The sequence below is a fragment of the Durio zibethinus genome, chromosome 6 (assembly GCF_047325235.1).
Source record: "Durio zibethinus cultivar Kanyao isolate XHJ-2024 chromosome 6, ASM4732523v1, whole genome shotgun sequence".
In the NCBI taxonomy this organism is placed as follows: domain Eukaryota; kingdom Viridiplantae; phylum Streptophyta; class Magnoliopsida; order Malvales; family Malvaceae; genus Durio; species Durio zibethinus.
The window spans coordinates 34,834,689-34,855,741 of record NC_143167.1 but is presented as its reverse complement, the minus strand read 5'-3'; the positions used below and the strand labels follow the sequence as shown (position 1 = coordinate 34,855,741).

Sequence of the window (21,053 nt, the reverse complement as noted above, 5' to 3'; positions counted from 1 at the left end):
TCACCTCTCACCATCACATTATTAATTAAATGAACTTTTAATAGATTCAAGATTTACCTTTCCTATCTATGTTTTGCAGTGAGCAGGTAAAACTTATCAGAGCTGAAAATATTGAACAGTTTAATGCTGTCACGGGACTCTTGTATGGTGTTACTACTACTTTTGGTGTCTATCATAAATGTAATCGAATCCTAACCTCTTTTTTTTTTTTTTTGATCCCATTCTTTTGGCTGGTGTTAACGTACATGTAAGGTTATTGGCTTAGCCATGCTTTGAATTTCACTACTTTTTTTACCAACATGGACTGCTCAGCCCAGAAAGCTATCAGCAACTTGAAATGAAATTGACAGAACCCTTTTGTCCCTGCACTCATGCTGAGCCAAAAGACATTTGGGACCATCATAAACCTCTCTCTAATTCAATCCTGATATAATTTTCTTTCTTTTCTTTTTTTTCTTTTTCTTTTTCTTTTTCAGGTTATCAATGATATAGATATATCTTTTTTCTACCTTGATGAGTCCATTATCTGATTCAGCTTCTTAGCTCCCATTTGAACTACAAAAAAAATGCATCAAATATTTAAAAACAACTGCACAAGCCATGTCATTCTTAGCTATATATAATATATGGCATGTTTTTCAGAAAGTGGTGATTATATGATTCATCAAGTGTTGATCTTCACTGTTTAAGATTAAGAAGAGCCTACAATTCTTGTTATGGTTGGCAGTTTTAGTTTTGTTTCCTGTCTCTGCGTAAAGTCTTAAATCTCTGACCAAGAATTTGTCAATGCGGCTATATATTCCATATTGCCAATAATCCAAATCATAAAATACAACAGTATATCCTTTAATTAAGGATCAAAATGGTCTTCCCAATCACATCACACTTTCCCCTTCAAGGAGGACAGTCAGCACATGCTCTATGTTTTGATGTATCTGTAATCTTTATTAATGCAACTAAAACACGGTATTTTAGCTAGTAAGGCTTCTAATTATTGTGCCAAAAGTGCTTAATCAGATTGGTACAAACAAGGGCCATTAATAATTAGACAAAAGTTTCCGACTGTTCATCATAAACTAAAAGTCAAGCTATATTGCAATCAAATTAAAAAAAAAAAAAAAAAAAACTTCTGGATGAAAAATCAACAATGAACTTCCCGACATTATATTCCATAATAGGGTGAAAAACCTTCAGAAAAAGAGCACACAAGGGAATGCCTCACAATCAAAATATTCCCTATTTTTTTTCCTTATTGTAAATACAAAATTTGTTGTCTGGGCATGTGAAATGTGAAGACAAAGTTACTGTGGCCCTCCTAATGCTTTTGTCTAACTTCCGGAGCTGTAATGATACAGTATATGATACTTACAGATATAACAAAGAGCAAAAATTCAAATCTTAAACTTCAGTCTTTTTCTTTTTTTAATGGTTAAACTTCAATCTTTGTATATAGGAGTAATAACTATTAACGTAAACTCAATATTTTTATCAGCTGTAACCATGGGAACATTGCCCTCCATTGATATTGAAGGAACGTTGAAAAAGTCGGTTTCCCCCTTCGCCAAACATGTTTCAGAAAACAAAACGTTGGTACATTTTTCTTTCATTTCAGATTTCAGAGAAAATGAAGAAGTTTTTGTCAATCAAAGGATTTGAGGTAAGGAGAATCGATCCAGGGAGTTCAAGTATCCTTGGAAGCTATAAGCATATAAAACACTACCATTGAGTTTCTAGTCTTTTAATTGCCTTCACTTTCGAGTAAACTTTAGCTCCATTCATAGTTTATTAATGTAAATTTAAGTATAAGGAAAGTATTTTCTTCCATTTTTCATCAGCGTTATATATATTTTCTATATTAGGGCAGGGTATGAGCTAGCACTTTAAGCCTTTGTCTACACACATATTTGCTTGAACAATCACTTGCTAGCCGCTGAGGTAGTTTTTCTTAGATAAAGTGATAGATGAGCTTGAAATTCATGATTAAGAATTTACAGATAATAGTTCAGATCCCTTTACTTCACATTATACACAACCTCCCTCAAGCTTTCTAGTTATTTTGACTGAATCATCCAATGATATTCCTAGTATGTTCCATTCAAGATATTTATGTTGGTCGACTTAAATTAATCTGAGATACTTCATACCTCATTGAACCTCTTCTCGTGCCACTTGTTGAAAATATCCTGCTATTTGACCTTTTGGCCCCTGCATTTGTCCTAATGTCACAAGGTTATGCCTCTGCTTAAGATAGAGAGAGACAAAATTTTGTGAAACGTAAAGATTTGGGAACCATAACATTCTCCAACTAAAACACTGTCATAGGTAACTGAACAAAATTTTACTAAAATGGGTTGCAGTAAGAGAGAAAAGAGAGAAGTTAATTAAAGCAGTTAAGGTTTGTATGTTTTCCCAGGCATTTTGCCAGCATTCTCCTCTCTTAACAATTGACTTCTTTTAGACAAAATCCCTTCAAAATTACTATCTTTGTTGTTTATTTGTTACAACTGACCCTCAAATTTATGTTTCTGAAAACATGCACCCCACATTCTTTTGTTGCAAAAAAAGAAAACGAGATTAAACACTCGGAGCTCTATCTCTTCATCCCTTGCAGAATTAGATAGACCCTTTCATTTTTAATCGCTAGCCTTTCATTTCAAAGGGTTAGTTTTCCCTTTTTTATCTGATAAGGTATTGTTATAACTAAAAACTGAAGGAGACTTTTCTTCTTTTTTTTTTTTTTATAATCATTTTCACCTTTGTTTCTTCTTTATTTTTGTTGTTTAAACAAAGAAGAAACACAAAGAGAAGAAGCTTGCACTGAGAATGGTTCGAACACTGACACGTCGGTACAGCATTCAGAACTCGACGTCTTTCATTAGGAGAATGCCTGACAATCCAGGAAGGCAGCCGATCCCAGACGGTAATGATGTGGAAGATGTTGATGATAACCTGCAATTAAGGAGTATTGACACAGGAAATGCAGAAGACCAATCAATGGAACACCAAAATGTAGGAGAGTCTGGGACAGGAACTCCACAGGAGAGGCCACAATCAGGTGCACTTAAGCACCTTTCTATGTTGATTACCATATCTGGAATTCTTGTTCCATAGAAAGTCTATCTTTTTCATTGCTAATTTGATAGGAATTACAACAATTGAAATTTGAATTCAAAACTAGTATCTTTTGTTTAAATTGTAAGCTGGTTTATCTTAATCTTTGTGCTGCGGCTATATAAATATTAAAGTTCTCCTCACGTTGTTGTCAAGTGAGTGAGATTTTTGTCACGAGTTAATCTTGTTTATATATTCTGCTTTACCATTTACGAACAAGAAAGCTAATTTGCATATGTAAATTGCAATGCCAAACCTAAATATATGGTAGAAAGGGGAATCTCTGTCTGTCTTTTTCTCCTCATCACAAGAATGAAGATTATGCTAATGATTGTCTTCTAATAAATTGTTTTCTCGTTGATATAGATATGGAACTGATGAAGGAAAGGTTTGCCAAGTTGCTTTTGGGTGAAGACATGTCAGGAGGAGGAAAAGGTGTTTCTTCAGCTTTGGCTTTGTCAAATGCAGTGACAAACCTAGCCGGTATAATAAAATCCAATTACCAAATGCATATGTTTTCATGTAGAAATATACTTGCAAGCGGCCAGGTTTCAGGGTTGCCCATGTTGCAATCTTCTGGCTTTTCCTTTTCATCTCATGATGCAAAATGTTAATAATTTTGAGCCTATTGGACGAATTTTAGTCTACACTTTACCACTTTATTGTAGTACAAAAATGCACCTAACTCATGGTCGTTCTCATTCACCTCTCCCTATGGCTAATTATAAATGCAGCATCCGTATTTGGAGAAAAAGGGAAATTAGAACCTATGGCTCCTGAAAGGAAAGCAAGGTGGAGAAAAGAAATGGATTGGCTTTTATCTGTAACTGATCACATTGTTGAATTTGTTCCTTCACAACAGAAGTCCAAGGATGGAACAAACATGGAGGTACACCACAGATTTTTTTTCAAGCTATATTGTTGAATTTGTTGGAAAATCTTTCCTTCATCAGTTCCAGAACTTGATTACAATTTCACCATATTATCTGCCAACAATTTTTTTCAACTTGATAGATTATGGTCACAAGACAAAGGAGCGATCTGCTTGTGAATATACCTGGCCTGCGCAAACTCGACACATTGCTTATTGTGAGTATCTTTATCCTTCTATTTTCTAACCTGATAAAATCACTTAATAATATAGCAAATGGTTGCTGATCAAATTATAATGAACAGGAGACTCTTGACAACTTTGGACAAGAAAAAGAATTTTGGTATGTGTCCAAAAATGATGATCAAGAGAACGAAAAGAGACAAGGGGGTGACAAATGGTGGCATCCAACTGTTAAGGTTCCTGCAAATGGGCTATCAGAAACATCGCGAAGATGGCTGCAGTCTCAAAAGGAGTCTGTGAACCAGGTACTGAAAGCAGCTATGGCCATCAATGCTGGAGTCCTATCAGAAATAGAGATCCCTGAAAGCTACATCGATTCCCTCCCCAAGGTAAAGAAATGCAACTCCCCCATCTACTAAAACCATAAAGAATTTTTATAACTTTGACTGATCTCCTCCGTCGTGTCTATGTAGAATGGAAGAGCAAGTCTTGGAGATTCAATCTATAGAAGCATCACGGTGGAGTACTTTGATCCCGCGCAATTCCTGACAACCATGGACTTGTCAACAGAACACAAAGTTCTTGACCTTAAGAACAGGATTGAGGCCTCAATTGTTATTTGGAAGAGGAAGATGCACCAGAAAGACGGAAGGTCTTCTTGGGGTTCAGGCGTCAGCTTGGAGAAGAGGGAACTCTTTGAAGAGAGGGCAGAGACTGTCTTACTCCTACTCAAGCAGCACTTTCCAGGACTTCCACAATCTTCACTTGATATATCTAAGATCCAAGATAATAGGGTACCGAAACCATTGTAGCCGCCTTTAATCTTTTTCCTTCAACGTATTCAAGTTTGATAAAAGCTGATTTGCTTTTGAACTTCACAGGATGTAGGACACGCTATTCTGGAGAGCTATTCTAGGATTCTAGAGAGCTTGGCTTTCACAGTCATCTCAAGAATTGAGGATGTCCTTTACGCCGACTCCCTTACTCAAACATCGTCATCACCAGCAAGATCTGACATGTCCTCCACCTCCGACGAAGAAGCAGCGAGGCTGAGTGCTTCAGAGATACCAACACTCTCAGATTTCATGGGTTGGGATATTGCTTCCTCGAGGAGTAGTTCAAGTGAGTTAGAAATCTGCTTTAAGGGTGATAATGACAGAAAACCGTCCAAGCCTCCACTTAATCCCACCCCCAAGAAAGCTTCCGATCTAGAGAAGCTTGAAAACTTAAGTGGCCTAAGAAGTCCGAATGATCGCGATTGATTGATAACCGGTAACTTTACTTAGAAGAGGAGACGAGGAAGTAGAAGAAAGAGGGAAAGACGAGGAACAAGGGGGTAGACTATATAGAGGAAAACAGCTACTTACAAAGCTTACCTTAATTATGTGTACATTCAGTTCCGTGTAGGATTCCGTTGGGACAGTAGCTTTCTAGAACTTAACAGTGTTCTTCCTTCAGAACTTGGGCAACAAGAAATTAAGTGTGATTATGTAAATCTTAATAGGAATTGCTTCTGGCTGTCTTGATCTCTAGTTACTGTCAGCTATCTGGTCTGGGGTTATGCAGCTTTTTGCCTTCAATGTGCAGAACTTTTTGGTTTGCTCTGCAATTGTGCTTTATTTGTAAATTTCTCCTCTTTTCAGATTGTTATCATTTCCACAAACAGCAAAGAGAGATTCACAATCGCAAGCCTAATAAATGAAGCTGAAATTTCTTTTTCAAAAATTTTCAATCACGTCATTTAAAGTTGGGTCAGAAGGGGTAAGTGATTTTCTCCTGGCTGATTGAACACGATTTACGATTGCATTTACGGTACCTTTGGCAAAAAGTTAACATAGATGATATAACACGGAATATCAACATCTGGTTTAAATCCAAAGTGTTTATTATGGAAAATCATATTTGATTGAAAAGGTTGTTGAAAAGTCATCACACAGATTGACTAAAAACCAAAAGTACTTGCAACATAAATTTCAAATCTGTTTGTAACAGCCACGGGTGACTGCAGCATGTATAGCATCAGCAAGATGGGGGACAGTCTTGGAACTAAGACCTGCCATGCTAATCCTCCTGCAAAGAAGAAGTAAGAAAAATGACATTAAAGCCTATGCTATATTAAGCAAAGTTTCAGGCCCTAACATATCCATATTAGTTGGTGAGACAGTATTTGCCTTGTGGTTGGTTCATAGAAAGCCCTTGACATGGTCGGTGAGGGAGCAGGGGAGGTGGTGAGCCACTAGCATTAGAGGAAGAAGAGAATACCAAACTATAACTTGAATATCTACTTATTCCTTTTAACTATAACTAGAATATCTACTTATTCCATTTAGGAAGTAGATCCATTTCTTAGCAATACAAAACCATATAAATTCAAAACAGAAAACGACTTTATCATAGCAGTAAAGAAGCTCTCTACGTGTTGAATGAAAATGTATAATCACAGCACAACAGTTATCGCATCGATGTCAAATGATCTTATTCTACTCATGCAAGAATACTGGGAGGAGAAATCCAAAGGCGTAATTTTCTAGCCTAGAAATGATTTTCCCTGCAAAAAAGCAGAATTTTGGAAACAGGGAACTAAATCCTTGTTACCCAAACACCACCAAACCCCCAAACTTCCTCTCACCCTCAAAGGATGTTTTAAAAGAAAAATCAATAAAAAAGGTGAAAAGAAAAAAGAAATAGATTTTTTTACCCATCAGATGTCATGTAAATGTGGTACTCTTTGGTCATGAACGCAACTTGATCACTGTTCAATCCTGTGAAAGTAAACATTCCAATCTGCTTGATAATGTGACTCCAGTCACCAGGAGTGCCTGCCTCGAAGGAGATAGAAACATGTTTAGTTTCTGAGTTAGATGAATACGCCAAAGATTTCACTCAACAGTGAAGAAAATACCAGAAAAGAATACAAGCAAAATTTTTGTCAATTATATGTAAAGGAGGTCAGCAGAATTTTTTTAAGTTGATATGAACAACAAATGTTGATTGACTAATATCTATCAAACTTACATTTCATGCCAACAGGAAAACTAAAAAAAAAAAAAAAGGCACAAGTATATATATAACATAGGAGGAAATGATTAAGTAAAACCTCTAGCGCTTAAAGCATCAAATAGTTGTTTGCGCATGCTAATAATTCGGTCTGCCATAGCTTTCAGTTCAATCTTCCACTCATCATACATATCACTGCAACGATAAATATAAATAAATTTAAAGTTGATTTGAGTAATTACCTCACTCAATGTCCAATGTCCAACAAGAAAATAATAGATGAAAAATTATCCCCAAAAAAGTAAACACATCTTCTTTTTCTCTAATTATTATTAGACGATTTGGGCAGTGGTCACCAGTAATCAGAATGTCTCAAGACTCTTAACATTCACTTTTAATCAATCTCTAACATCAAGACAAACTGTTCCAATCATTATATTTTCTGAAAATTTCTAGAATGCTACTAGTTTCTCTGTCATCTAACAAGTTCTAAATACAGGTTCTTTGGTTACACTATAAAAAGGCCTTACCTATTCTTAAGAATGGTGGCTGCAATTGATGCACCATGAATAGGTGGATTAGAATACATAGGCCTAATCACAAGCTTCAACTGGCTCTCAACCCTGCTTGCAACATCAGCCGCCTTACAGACCTGTAAATAAAATTATTACTATATTCCATGCAAGAAGCCATACTTCACATAAAAAACTAAAACAGGTGGAGCAATGCCAGTGATTAAAATGCAAAACATAATTTCTCCCTCTGAATTCGCTTAAATGGCTATCTAGCAAACCAATCGTCTTCAATGAATTCCAAAATATTGTAAAAATTGCACACAGCAATATATTCGAAAAATTAAAAAAGAAGAAGGAATGAAAACACTTGGCAATTTACACACAGTAAAAGACATCATGTTGTGAGTTCTTTCTATAAATGTGGACTTATATGGTTTAAAGCCAATTCAATCTGATTGCAGAATACAACTCCGAGTGTCAGGCACAAAAGACCGATTATTATTCCTATGCTAATGTAGCTAGGAGTAAATGGAAGCAGAGCACTCAATTTTCCCTGACTGCCATGCTTATTATAAAACAAAAGAAGGCCTGCCTCCAAAATATCATTTCTATTTTGAACCAATGAATGTGGTAAAGTTTTAACTTTCAGACAGTGTTGACAGACAAATCAACAAGAGAGGGTAAAATTATTTTTACCTACAAGGTTAAATGTCTTAATGAACATCAGGGATGATTCTGCTTAATTGTCAGAGTTACAGTTTTCACCTATAAGATATGGGCCTCCAGCATTTACCTACTCCTAATGAAAGAGATTAGCTCAAGATTTATAAGTACACCATCTTACAATGCTGAGAGCACCAACGCGTTCCCCATAAAGTCCCATGTTTTTTGCATAACTCTGAGCTACAAGGCATTCACCACCATCTGCAACAAACATGCGAACAGGCTGTGCATCAGCATCTAAAATACCGCTTGCGAATCCCTGGAATGTCAAAATTCAAGTGTTTGTAAATCAACTATTGCATAACCTATTAAAACTCTAAGATTAACGTTTATGGAGTCCATTATGCAGCATTCTAACAATATCACATATAGCTTTAAAAATTAGTTTATTCGATATTGGACAGTTACCTGGTAAGCACTGTCAAAGAAAGGCAATAACCCTTTAGATCTTATCAGCTGCCGGATCTGTTCCCATTGCTCAAGAGTTGGGTCAACACCAGTTGGGTTATGAGCACACGCATGAAGAAGCACCATAGCTCCTGCTGGTGCTGCACCAAGATCTTCTAGCAAGCCTGCTTCCCAAAAGTTTTACCATTCTTTTTTATTAGTATACCAGGGCAATTAAGAACCAAGATCATTGGTTCCATAAACTATAGAGAACTTGTGTGAAGAAATTTGTAACCAAAAACAGGCAATAAAAAGGTAATGACTTATGGCAAGCTGTAATAAATGAAGACTTCAATTGTTTCTCGAAGAACTTGTTAATCTAATCAAATTATTAACAGCAGCAACTCATTCACAGTACAGCCTATCGATAGAATCATTAACACAGACCTTGGAAATTAAGCCCACGAGTTGTTGGATCATAGTAGCGATAAGTCTTCACAGACAACCCTGCCATCGTGAAAACTTTCAAATGGTTTCCCCATGATGGCAGTGGAATGTATATAGTATGCTGGCAAACAGAAGATAGGTAAATAAGCATTACTTAATCTTAAAATAATAACAACTTCCTCATACACAAACTAAAAACGGTAAAAGATTGTGCATTTTACTTGGTGGTAATGCTTTGCTAAAAACTCAGCTCCAACCCTCAAGGAACCGGTACCGGACAAGCACTGAGCAGTAGCCACTCTGTTCTCTTCAATAGCAGCACTACCCCAAAAGCAACAAACAAAAGAAAAATCCAATAAGCTATCAACGTATTACAACAAAAATTGCAAAAGAACTAGACAAAAATATTATAAATGGTTTCAAATGAATCAAAAGGCGCTTTTTTTCTTTAATTATTTCTTTATTTCTTTCTTTCTTTACCAGCCATCACCAAGAATGAGTTTAGCACTCAATTTATTGAACTCTGCTAGACCAAGAATAGGAAGATATTCCTTGACTCTTGACCTGAAATACACAAAAAATGATTAACAAATTTACAGGACAGTTGAAAAACGTTACCGAGGCATGAAAAACAAAATGGGTTTGAGTCGCTTACTGGTCATTAACAAGAAATTGTTCCGCTTTTCGAACTACATTGAGAACTAAAGGTTTTCCTTCCTGTTATTGGCATAAACAGATCAACTGAATCAACACCATGAGAAAAAATTAATCAAGATTATTTTTAAAGGGGAAAAAAACGGAGATTTAAAAGACCTCAGTTCTGTAAGCCCCAACGCCTAAATTCAACTTGATCGGGCTTGGATCCTTGTTATAAGCAACAGTCACCTATTTTTTCAAATAAAATATCCAGAATAATAGAAAAACAATCAAATCATTACATAAAAACATTAATCAATAAAACGAAGGTTCGTCTATTTATCCTTTTTTAGAAAAAGGAAACTGTCAAAAAAAATTAAATTTTACTATTACAGCAACATGCAAATAAGCAAAAACAAATCTTCGGTTATGTTTGATCATACGGTTCATGATTGCCTACGATCGAACTCGTAATGATCCGATCAACGAAGAGGATCGGTTCAAACTTACAATAAGGTATTACTTCATAATTCACGAAAGAAATGTATAAACCAGAGAGTGAGTGAGAGAGAGAGAGAGAGAGAGAGAGAGAAGATGATGATGATGAGTTACCCCAAGAATGGGATCTTCAGGAGCTTGAGCAATGGCGGCAAACACTGAATCCATTGCCTTTGGAAAAGAATGGACGACCTTATGTGGGCTTAGTGGAAGGTTGAGAATTATTAGAATCAGAGGAGGTCTCTGTTTCTTATAAGATGAGATTCTTAGGTTGGTTTCTTTTAAGCAGTGGGCGCTTAAAAGACCTTAAACTGTGGGCGTTTGTGCATTTCTCAACGCTGCACTTTTTCAGATCGTTTTTATTAACTTTCTTCGATGACCTTTTTTTTATGAAATGTTTAGGTAGAGAAATGCTGATGCGGCGTCGGGCGTGAGGTCTTACGTGGATTCATGGGTCCCACCCCCAATAAATAGAAATAAAATAGCTGAAAATATTTTTTAGATATAATAATACTAAAATAAAGAAGCGGTACTTAAAGCATACATGGATTTTTAAAAATTACATTAAATAATTAATTAATAAATTATAATTGAATCAAAATTCAAGATCTCATTGACAATATATCAACAATTTTAAATGCAAATATTAAAAGAAAATAGTTTTCAACCCTACAAATGAAAAGCCATAAATTATTGGCTAGTAAAGTCGGTTTAATAAAATCTTTTTTTGGTATCTTTAATTGTCATTGGTCAACTTCAAATAAAATTTGACATTTTGTTGTTCTCTTTATAATGGTTAACGTTATCATGATTTATTTTCTTTAATTGCTTTTTGACATTTCATGCCCTGATAATAGTATATTGATTCTATTAACAATGCAGTTATCACCTAATTATCGAGCTATGAAACTTTAGAAGCTCTTGTAAATGAATACTCATAAATTACAGTAGCTGTGTAATTAGATATAAATAATTAAATAAGTTTTTTTTTTTTTTTTAACTTGATCTGTTAGAAAGTTGATTTATAAATTACATTTAAGGTAGTCTCGCTGATTTTAATAATTGATTGCTTTTGATAAATGTAATGGTTAATAGTTAATATGCCGTTTTTCAATGAAACGAAAGAAAATATTATTTAACAATAATAACTTTAGCAAAACCCATTAATATTATATTACAAGAAATCTTCAATAATAGCCATTTGCATTGAGGAATATTCAGGCATCTCTCTGAGGTCCTAAAACCAGACATGAGTTATGTAACGATTAGCTCAACATAAAAAGAGTAGCAAAAGAAAATTTCTCAAGCTGCTGATCTTCTTGCCCGTCGAAAGAAAGATAAGATATCAACACTCTGCAATGGTTTTCTGTACAAGCTTTTCCTTCCAAGTTTTTTGTTTCCTTGCTGCAAAACATATATACCACCAGACCAAAGTTCAATTTGATGCAAATGGGAATTATTAATTTAAGATACCATACCAAAGCTAAAATCACCTGGAAATGAAAAGTAGGATTTGAACCCTTTGATAGCGTCAAGAGGCCATCGCGAACAGGCCCTGGGAAATTAAGACCCCCGTTGGGAAAAATGAAAACAATCAAACTATCGCAGACTTGAAGGAAATTAAAGGAAATACTACTAGCTCAAGTACTTTCGATTGATAAAATATATTTTACCAAATGCTGAATCAGAGTCACTTTCGTCCAAATTTGATCTGAGTGATGGACAGTTAGATAATGAAGGCTTGTTTGTACAAGTGAAGAAGAAAAGTGGCACTCCTTCAGTGTCAAGTTCATGCTTGTCCATGACTTTTGCAGGATTTGGAGCAATGGAAACCCTGCATTAGAGAAAATGGTTGGAAGCCGTAGAACGAATATCTATACCTATGTTTATCATTGTGATAATATGAAGATTGAATAGAGTTGATGGCACCTTGAGTCTTCATTCCACTTCTCTACTGTTGCTAATGTTGCTGTCAGTGTTTAGAAAAAGAGAAACAACAAATGATTAACAGAAAGAATTAAAATAGTAATGCATAGAGGAAAGTAGCTAATTATAAACATAATCAAGAGAGGTGATTTGGAATAATTACGTGCAGATAAGTAGCGCCTGTGATGTCTTGGCAAATTTGGGTTCCACTTGACTCTGGTTAGAGCAAGCTTGTGAGCAAATTGTTCGCATGAGAGAAGTCTCTGGTAGAACATCAAACAAGTCATATGTAAATGCCAATTCCTAAATTTGAGTTGCGTGTATCATCAAGATGACCATATACACTGACTTGTTTTAGGCAATTGATGCGGAGCTCAGCCTCAGAAAATGCATTAGTCTGGGAAATGGAGTGATTTAGATTAGCAGAGACGTTTCCCAGATGATCAACAAAAGTAACAACTGCCTTGCATATATACTCTTTTGTGTTTTCCACCACACTGCAAATTACCAAACATACCAATCGTAATTTAATATGGTAAGTGACTTTCCATGTTTCACACGCTCACATCGGAAAGTGTTTATCTCTATTGGTCCAAACGTCAGTTCCTCAGAGCAGAGGCGAGTGGCCGACAGGTCGAGGGTAGGAACTGTATGAAATGGGCTGGGAGAGGGTGAGCCCAAGCCTACATCATGGCATCACTTGGTCATGAGGTCACTGACCCAATGACCACAGGATGAGGAGACAAATGGGCTAGCACGGATAAGGCCCAAGACCTGCTCAAATGGCCATAAACATCCTAACGATGGGTTCGCAGTGACTGGGTCCAAAGACTGAAGTAATGGACTTTATATAAGTCAAGACCAAGAGAGAGAAAGAGGTTCAGGCACAAAATAAGAGAAAGAAAGAGGTCTTGGGTTCTGAAGAGTAATGGGCTGTAAATGAGTCCTGAATGACGATTGGGACCCCATTATCAGGTGCAGAGAAGCAGGTAGCGTCATGATCCTACATGGCTTCTCAAGCCCCTGAAGAAAAACTAGAGAGAAGCTGAGCCAGTCAGTCATAAGTTAACTCACGACTCAAGCTCATGTTAGACTCACTCAACCATGAAAGAGCTTGGAACATTGGAGCTTTGACATGGCCCGTCGAGACTTCTGGTTGCGAGTTCGGAGTAAACACCAACTTCCAAATTATAGACAGTTACAAGAAAAACCCCACCATCAACGGAAGAATAGGAAGAGAAACAAAGCTTCATCAGGTTTAGGATGCAAAACGAGTTTTTTTTTTTCAGTTGTCACAGTAGTTTGACTGCTTAGAGATCAAGAAAACTCACGCTTTCTCCCCTTCAGAGTTTAAGAATGTTGTTTCATAGTAATCTGCTGCGTAATGAAGCTGAGACCGCAAATCTCTGAGTTCCTACAACCATAAAAAATAAAACAAGCATTAACATGGAAGTTTTGTTCAATGAAAACTAACCCCTCCCCCCCAAATAGAAAAGATGGAGTAAACCTGGAGAGACTTGTCAAAACGAAAGCCCTCGTCCGAATTATCTTCTTTATTCGAAGGAGAAAATATTTCTGTAATATGCATTCTTAATTTCTTGTCTTTCAAAATCAGAGCTAACTGATGATGGTAACTGGTAAGTTGCTAGAGTAGCTAGGTTAAGTGAAAATAAGGCGGAATGGAGAAGATAAAGGCATGAGCTGTCTTCATCATGGAGCAGTGAAACAACCCCAAAAGAAACTTAGGAAGTCATTAAAGCCTATCTCCTTGGCACGAATGGGAATAATAGAGAAAGACGACAATAAAGCATTTCAGTCCCGTGATCTTGTGTTTCTTAGCTTTTTTTTTTTTTTAAACTCTTTCTCTGGCAAAAGAGCAGTCCCTTTCTGAAAAAATCAACTGGTGATATTGCCACACACTTCATTTGTCATGGCATATATAATAAATGTAGATATACCGCTCATTTTACATGTAGTAGTATCACGAATAAAACATATAAGGAGCTGTAAGACAAACTTGCGAGTCTGATATCATATCAAATCAAAACTACTCAACTCCAGAAGCTTATGTTCATGAGCTTTTGAATAATGTTAGATAAAGTGGTACTGTTTACACTTTTGTTTGGTTACATTATTAAAAATAGCATTTTTCTAGCATGTTTTCCTTTATCACCGACATTTCTTCAGCCATAGTCTCTCTCTTTGAAACAGCAAACCGTAGGACCATAGCTTGCTGGAATTCACCTGTTTGTGAACCCTCGAAAGTTTTTTTTTTTTTTTTCTTTATGCTAATCAGGGGAAACTTTTCAAGAAATTCTTTGATCATTGTTTTTTTTGTTTGTTGTGAAAGAAAGAGTAAATCCAAGTTAAAAAAAAAAGGCGACCAAATCGAGTCACATTAGTCTTTAGACTCTTTACCAACCTTCTCTAACTTTGTAGAAAGAAGACAAGATCAATTGGTATAATATGCAACTATTCCCAGCAATAACAAAATGTAACCTGTTATTATAATGCAGCAACAGAATGTATGGTCTGCCTGCCAGCATATATCCGAGTGATTATGCTGGTGATTAATTAAATTGAGTAGCTGAAATCTGAGCTAGCATGTGACTCACCGACAAGTGATTGCAGAGCCAGAAGACATTTTAACGGGTAGTATCAGCAAAATCTACTGTTTGCAAGCATGGATGAACTGATTTCTTCTCAAAAATGAATTTTTCAATGAGAACAAAATTACAACTGCATATGAAGAAACAGCAACCTTTTTCCTTCCCCACCCCACTCCTCCACCTCTCCTGAAAGAAATACCCTCAATATATGTTATAGTAACTTTTCAATGGGCAAAAACCTTGCTAAAGTAAACCAAGCATCAATCAGGGACTTCTTCAAAGCTATACAAAGGGATTCCAACTGGGAGTTCATTTGTATTTCTGCAACTTTACACAACAGCCACTTGCTTCATATTTGAAAATCAATTACACAGTTACCTACCATCTCTGCAGCCTCTATTTCAGACAGAACAGTGTATTGATCCGAGGAGATGGAAGCTGACAAAATATCTCCGATATTTTTGTATATTTCCTCAGTACGCTTTTGTGGTTTATCTTGGTTGCCATCATTTAGTGGCAGAGAGTTCGTATTAACTTTGGTTTGAGTAGTTGGGCTTGGACATTCCTTATTATGGTCAAGAGGCTGCGAATCTGTTATACAAGAAAACTCTGTAAGTAAATATATCTATAGGACACCATAAAGTCAATTTGGCTTTAGCCCTCATAAGCAGATTATCAATTTAAGTCAAACCAGTGATTGAACTAGCTAACCTTTCTGTGCATAACCATCCCAAGATATGCAAAACAATCCATTCAAAGGAACAAAGACTTTTCACAATAATTACACCTTAAAACTCATAACTACAAATTTTCCAACAAATAAAGGCTCTTTCCTTGCGAAAATAAAGTTTGGTTACAGCCATCTTTTCATAAAATTGTCAACACCTCAACAAACCCAGAAACTCTAAAAAGTGAAAAAAATAAATAAAGTTACTGAAATTGTAGCCATAAAAGAATCATCTAAAGGACATGCAGTTATTGGCATCAAATTAATTGCATGCACACTACTACTACCATGAGAACGCTATTTGAGTCTCCTAAAAGAGCTTTGTTCAAATAGAAATAACAGAACACAAAATCAGCAATTAGTTATCACAGATTATGGCTAAGAAAATACCAAATCCATATGTTTGAAGAGAAGAACCATCAATAAGCTAAACATGGTTTTACCTTCAGTTATCATTGCGGAATCTTCCCTCACTGCATGTGAGTTTGCTCGTGTAATGCATAACCATGTCCTTTCAGTATCATAATCAAGTTCGGATTCAATGGGAATATGCCAGTGACCTTTCTCTGATTCCTGTTAACATGTATTTCCATTATGAGTATTCGGCACACTTTATAGCTCTATTCTGTCAGTTTATTCACTTATATTGGATACAAAAGTTTATAGGAACTGACCTGAATTACAACAGAATAGGGAGGAGGCATGGAAAAAACTAGACCAGCTTTCGAAAAACTGAAATGCACCTTAGGTGTAGAACAACAGATGCCTTGTTAGGAAAATTGCTTTAGAGAATCATACTAGTCAACTGAGCATATTTGTTACAAGGTTTATCAACAAGTTGCACGCAGCAATCTAAATAAACAAAATTTTGGAAGATATAGATGTAAACCAAAAAGTTCATTGAAAGGCTTGGAATACTAGAGAGCTTTACTCACTTGATGCCTTTCTTTCCATTTTGGAAAGAAGTCATTTCCCAAAAGTTGAAATGTATGGTCTCTCATCTCATCGTTGGTCACAATTAAGCACTTGAACTTGATAGCTGCAAACAACCAGTACCTGAAGCACAGGTTATTACCCATGGCTTTAAATGCATATGCATTGGAAAAAAATGCCAGACACAAACCAAGCCATAATGTCTAAAGTTGATGAAATTATGCAAATAAGCAATCATGCAAGTCAGCTGTAACTTCTGAGCATATCTTTCCTACCAATCATCATTGGATCCAGTAGGTGTTGCATATAGTGCATCTGCATTTTTCCACTTTTCAAGTAATGCTTTATATACTGGTTTATCCTTCTTCCGTGCAGTGATCCGTTTGTTATGCAAAACAATGAGTGGCCATTTCTTTGATGGAAGTTTCCGGTGTATTCCGTCAACAACAGAATTGACCTAAAGAATTTACCATATGAGAATTCTAAGTCAATCACAAAAATGCAAAGGTAAACAATTGGGTGAAGTTTTAGTGATTCATTTAAGCCAAACTAACCTTTGATGGCATGAATCTTCTCTGGTTCAAAAGACCAACATTAGCTGCATCTACCACAGCCTCAAATGGTCCATAGTAGTCAAGCCATTTCTGCAACAAAATAAGTTTACCACTTTATCAAAACTTATGTACATGATTAGAGTGGTTGAAAAGACATCAAGATGCTTTTCATACTTGAAATTTTTGAAAGCTGAAATTCTTATCTCTCTTTATTGCTATAGATGCAACTAATTCAGCAAACTTCTCTGTTTCTACAGGGTCAAGATCTATTAAAGCCAACTTTTCCCCACAGCATTTACATAAGCCATCATCTCCAACAGCTGTATCTGATACGTTCCACCTTCCTTTACCCAACCAGCCCTGCCCATGCCAACCTCCCCCTCCATTTTCAATTGCTTCCTTTATTAATCTCTGATCCATTGTTCGTTTCCCCACTCTTGAGGCTGCCTTGCCCTCAAACCATCTTACGATTATGTCTGCAGTAGAAATTGACACTAATCTTACACTTGTTCTTAGTTTATGCAATAAATAATACACCTTGTCACCTTTTCCGGCTTCTTCGCTAACTCTTAAGAGTGCCTCCAGTTCAGGCTTTTCTGGCTGAACACCATGTTCCAACATGTGTTTTTCAACATCAAATGCTTTGTCAACATCTCCAGTATTGCAAAAAACAGATAGAGCAGGACCATAAGACCGCAATCTAGGATTTATACCCAGTGGCTTCATTTGCTTTACCATATCAAATGCCATTTCACCATTACCCATTGACATTGCCATTCTTGCCACAGCTGTCAAGGTTGCTTCATTCATTGGGACATTATCAGAACACATCTTTTCATAGATCTCAAATCCCTTGAGAAGTGCATACTTCTTGACATCTTCACTTACCCAAATTTTATAACCTTCTTGGTCACTGCTGCTCCCATCGATTTTATCTAAATGATCTTCATCTCCCTTTTTTTGAGAACTAGAACCTACCGAAAGTTGAGAATATGGCTTTACAGACCCATTTGAAAACTGAATTAAGTTCTTGCCAGGAAAACTATTATCTAGATTATCAAACCTTTTACTAAACTTAGCCTCCATTTTTTCACTATTCTCCTGGCTTCTACCACTATCGACTAATTTCCCATTGTTTAAAAGAGGATTGCTCAATTCTGAAGAACTAGAATTCTCACTATCCTCATCTATTGATTCACCCAACCCTATTGAATTCTCATTCGAAGCTCCATTGGACACGTGTAACATATTTAAAGTTCGACTACCACTACCACTTTTAGCACGTTGAACAAAACCCACAGCTGCAGAAGAGCAAAGATACAAAAGCACAGCATAATGGTACTGCCCCATTGTAATTCCTTCTCTCAGAGCCTCATCATACAACTGAATTGCCCCCATCACATCCCCCCTCTTTGAACACATTTCCAGCTGAACTCTCAAGTGTACTTCAGGTGCATTAGCCTTATCTTTCTTAGACCTTTTCCCCACCTTTTTCTCTCCCACCACCCCATCACCATTCTTAGCTACTGAATTGTTCATGGTATTAGAAGATTTGAATTTAACCCCCATATTCTCATCTTCAACCCTCAATGAAGAATTCCCAGAACCCATTTCTCTCCCTTCTTTAAATAATTTCTCTCTTTTTCTTGCATTATTATCTTTTGCATACCTCTTCTCTTCAGCCTTCTCTTCCAACACTGAACAAGACAGGTTTTCCAAGGAGTTTCTCTCTGCTCCCTCATTTTCAGACCTTAAAGAACTAAACCCAGAACCAGCTTCTTTCTTACTTCTAGAATTCCCAGTCTTTCTTAAGGTTTCACAGTCTTTTGTGGGTAATTTTGCATGAAATTGTTGTCTAACTCTAACATGTCTTCTATCTACGAAAAGTAAAGAAATTTTGTGTTTTGGAGGTGAACGGTCAAGAAAATGAGAGAAACAAGGGAAGTTGAAAGCAGTAAAAGATGAAGGGTACTCACAAAGAGTGATGGAAAGCAAGTGCCCTTGGTGTTGCAGAGTCCTGAAACTAAAGGAGGCCATGCGTGGCCGTAGAGATACCCTCCTTTGTCTTTATGATATGGTCTCGTAATAATTTAATAAATTCTACTTACCAGGGTTCCAATTAAAATAAACAAATATATGGGTTGGGTTCCAATTAAAATAAATAAAATTCCATCATTTTTTTTTTTTCCTTTGATAGGAACGGGAATAGCATTGAACTGAGTGGGGCTTCGGCCTAAAAAATCTCTGTGGGGCTTATTATGTACTTAGTACATTGTACTAGAAGTTACCGTGGCCTGGTTGGGTCAGGCTAAGGCCTTACTCTTACGTTAGGTTCGGCCCATTCATTTGGCCCAAATAGAACAATTTATTACTTAATCTAATATTAAAATATTTAAAAACTTTTTATATTTTAAAATATATTTAAAATTAAATTTAAATAAAGCCAATTTTTTATTAATAAAATAATAATTGACCAAATCAAACCAATATTTAAAAGTTGATCTGAGTCAAACTCGACCCAGAAACTTAATAAATTATTCGATCTATTAACAAAACTTTTACATACCGAAATATCACTTAAATTTTTTCCTTTCAATAAACAAATAAAATTCATTTTCTTTTACTATACGTGTCTTTAACTATAGACTATTAAATTAGAAAATTTTTAGAAATTTAATCAAAATGACAAATTAATAATCTTCAGTCTTCACCTTTTCCTCGTATCTAAGGCAAATCCACCTCGATTGGAACAATATTTTAGATTTTCACCAAAGGTAACGTTTGTTTTGAAAGTTGAAATCTCTCCAGTCAGTCCCCACTACAATTTTAATTAAAAAAAAAAAAAAACCAAGCATATCCCTTATAATTTTTTTATTATTTTTTTACAATTAAATTTGTTGTCAATATAATTTTATAACTAATCAAACGCAATAAAAATTTATGCAGGGTCATCAATTTTTTAAAAAATTCTTTCACCTTGTGCAAGGCTTAGACAAGCTGGAGAACGTCTGCTGGGTTTCCCATAGCTCTTCATTCTATGTTCTTCCAGAAGAAAATCTTGAAGGACTTTTACCTGCGTTTATTAAAACAATTTTAGTGCCATAAATGTTCAAGTTCTCACCAAGTTCAGAAATACAATGACATTTTTAAGACGATCATAGCAAATTTATTTAGTATCTATTAATAAAAAAATACAAAAAATATATATTTCACCTATAATTTTTTTTTTATAATTTATAATCTTATAATTAATCAATCACAAAAAAAAAAAATAATAACGATAGAGTCGACATTTCTTAAATTCTAAATAATTACCATCCATCAAAAACACTAAGATACCATCTAACCACGTGAGCCATTAAGAAACTGAATCAAGAATGCCCTACTCAAATGGAATATGAAAAAGATGCTTCCAAGTTACGCCTTCAAATAGGATACCAGTCTAAAGTTAGATAACTGGTGCAGATCATCTAAACAGTTAAGTTTCAAAATCAAGAATCCGGATAGATCACGCATCTGCCTCACGTTTAATTTTCAAAGTTCCCTCTTATTTAAAAGTTCTAGTAACAAAGAGTGCAGCAAAAGCCCTCGATTTCAAGCTTTCAATATATCACGCGATGCAAAAAAGGTTATTGTTTTATCAGTTACAATATTCTCATTCTCTGAACTTTGTTCGTAATTTTATTGGCAACATGTTTTTTTTTACAGGTTTTAAATGCGTGTAGTTGAACAATGAGAATGTGATGAATGCGGCAGGAATCGACCTGTGACAGAGAAGTGGATTAGAGAGCAGTGAGTGAGGTCTTGTTGAAAATATTTTAGGTTCAAGTCACACTACTCTTATGTATGAAAAATTTTATTATCTCCTTCAGAGCACTTTGAGTTTTTTTTTTTTAATTAATTTAGTGAACGAAATATTAATTTATTACAAAAAAT

The 21,053-nt window shown here is 35.7% G+C and overlaps 4 protein-coding genes across 6 annotated transcripts; 1 reads left to right on the top strand and 3 right to left on the bottom strand.

Moving 5' to 3' along the window:
• The first annotated feature begins 1,970 nt into the window (after window positions 1–1,970).
• On the top strand, window positions 1,971–5,427 carry LOC111284512 (rho guanine nucleotide exchange factor 8-like). Its single transcript, XM_089763250.1, has 7 exons — window positions 1,971–3,055; window positions 3,478–3,594; window positions 3,846–4,000; window positions 4,126–4,200; window positions 4,288–4,554; window positions 4,639–4,959; window positions 5,047–5,427. Exons 1-7 carry the CDS (start codon window positions 2,824–2,826, stop codon window positions 5,425–5,427), a joined length of 1,548 nt encoding a protein of 515 aa, XP_089619376.1. The 5' UTR covers window positions 1,971–2,823.
• A 602-nt stretch (window positions 5,428–6,029) lies between these two features.
• LOC111284590 (aspartate aminotransferase, cytoplasmic-like) lies at window positions 6,030–10,591 on the bottom strand. 2 transcript variants are annotated; one of them, XM_022873328.2, is made up of 12 exons: window positions 10,483–10,591; window positions 10,048–10,119; window positions 9,890–9,951; window positions 9,715–9,798; window positions 9,456–9,555; window positions 9,235–9,355; window positions 8,809–8,972; window positions 8,522–8,659; window positions 7,693–7,814; window positions 7,263–7,357; window positions 6,864–6,984; window positions 6,030–6,235 (listed from the first exon to the last, which is right to left on the bottom strand). In XM_022873328.2, the coding sequence occupies exons 1-12, from the start codon at window positions 10,534–10,536 to the stop codon at window positions 6,139–6,141; spliced, it is 1,230 nt and encodes a 409-aa protein (XP_022729063.2). In that variant the 5' UTR covers window positions 10,537–10,591; the 3' UTR covers window positions 6,030–6,138. The 2 variants fall into 2 exon arrangements, with proteins under 2 accessions (XP_022729063.2, XP_022729065.2); XM_022873330.2 differs by lacking the exon at window positions 6,030–6,235 and having other exon boundaries at window positions 6,862–6,984; window positions 7,242–7,357.
• A 926-nt stretch (window positions 10,592–11,517) lies between these two features.
• Window positions 11,518–14,049, bottom strand: LOC111285598 (putative protein ABIL5). The gene is made up of 8 exons (XM_022875120.2): window positions 13,802–14,049; window positions 13,626–13,708; window positions 12,644–12,791; window positions 12,458–12,557; window positions 12,298–12,337; window positions 12,042–12,202; window positions 11,862–11,923; window positions 11,518–11,772 (listed from the first exon to the last, which is right to left on the bottom strand). Exons 1-8 carry the CDS (start codon window positions 13,880–13,882, stop codon window positions 11,671–11,673), a joined length of 777 nt encoding a protein of 258 aa, XP_022730855.2. The 5' UTR covers window positions 13,883–14,049; the 3' UTR covers window positions 11,518–11,670.
• A 916-nt stretch (window positions 14,050–14,965) lies between these two features.
• On the bottom strand, window positions 14,966–19,221 carry LOC111285290 (proteinaceous RNase P 1, chloroplastic/mitochondrial-like). 2 transcript variants are annotated; one of them, XR_016343289.1, is made up of 7 exons: window positions 17,292–19,220; window positions 17,118–17,207; window positions 16,839–17,020; window positions 16,566–16,669; window positions 16,305–16,373; window positions 16,074–16,203; window positions 14,966–15,494 (listed from the first exon to the last, which is right to left on the bottom strand). XR_016343289.1 is itself a non-coding variant. In XM_022874653.2 (7 exons), exons 1-7 carry the CDS (start codon window positions 19,152–19,154, stop codon window positions 15,253–15,255), a joined length of 2,697 nt encoding a protein of 898 aa, XP_022730388.2. In that variant the 5' UTR covers window positions 19,155–19,221; the 3' UTR covers window positions 14,966–15,252. The 2 variants fall into 2 exon arrangements, 1 of the variants encoding a protein (XP_022730388.2); XM_022874653.2 differs by having other exon boundaries at window positions 16,566–16,686; window positions 17,292–19,221.
• Between the last annotated feature and the right edge of the window lie 1,832 nt (window positions 19,222–21,053).

What these genes read in the sequence shown, in the direction of transcription:
- LOC111284512 (XM_089763250.1), top strand. Translation starts at nt 2,824, where the DNA reads ATGGTTCGAACACTGACACGTCGGTACAGCATTCAGAACTCGACGTCT. An exon ending in AACTCGACACATTGCTTATT is followed by an intron (nt 4,201 to 4,287) that starts GTGAGTATCTTT and finishes TATAATGAACAG; the next exon opens with GAGACTCTTGACAACTTTGG. An exon ending in CTAAGATCCAAGATAATAGG is followed by an intron (nt 4,960 to 5,046) that starts GTACCGAAACCA and finishes TGAACTTCACAG; the next exon opens with GATGTAGGACACGCTATTCT.
- LOC111284590 (XM_022873328.2), bottom strand. Translation starts at nt 10,536, where the DNA reads ATGGATTCAGTGTTTGCCGCCATTGCTCAAGCTCCTGAAGATCCCATT. An exon ending in CTCATTCTTGGTGATGGCTG is followed by an intron (nt 9,556 to 9,714) that starts GTAAAGAAAGAA and finishes CTTTTGGGGTAG; the next exon opens with TGCTGCTATTGAAGAGAACA. An exon ending in TGATGCTTTAAGCGCTAGAG is followed by an intron (nt 6,985 to 7,262) that starts GTTTTACTTAAT and finishes CCTTCGAGGCAG; the next exon opens with GCACTCCTGGTGACTGGAGT.
- LOC111285598 (XM_022875120.2), bottom strand. Translation starts at nt 13,882, where the DNA reads ATGCATATTACAGAAATATTTTCTCCTTCGAATAAAGAAGATAATTCG. An exon ending in CAGGCGCTACTTATCTGCAC is followed by an intron (nt 12,338 to 12,457) that starts GTAATTATTCCA and finishes AAACACTGACAG; the next exon opens with CAACATTAGCAACAGTAGAG. An exon ending in ATCCTACTTTTCATTTCCAG is followed by an intron (nt 11,773 to 11,861) that starts GTGATTTTAGCT and finishes TATGTTTTGCAG; the next exon opens with CAAGGAAACAAAAAACTTGG.
- LOC111285290 (XM_022874653.2), bottom strand. Translation starts at nt 19,154, where the DNA reads ATGGCCTCCTTTAGTTTCAGGACTCTGCAACACCAAGGGCACTTGCTT. An exon ending in AATGGAAAGAAAGGCATCAA is followed by an intron (nt 16,374 to 16,565) that starts GTGAGTAAAGCT and finishes TCTACACCTAAG; the next exon opens with GTGCATTTCAGTTTTTCGAA. An exon ending in TTCCGCAATGATAACTGAAG is followed by an intron (nt 15,495 to 16,073) that starts GTAAAACCATGT and finishes CTTGTATAACAG; the next exon opens with ATTCGCAGCCTCTTGACCAT.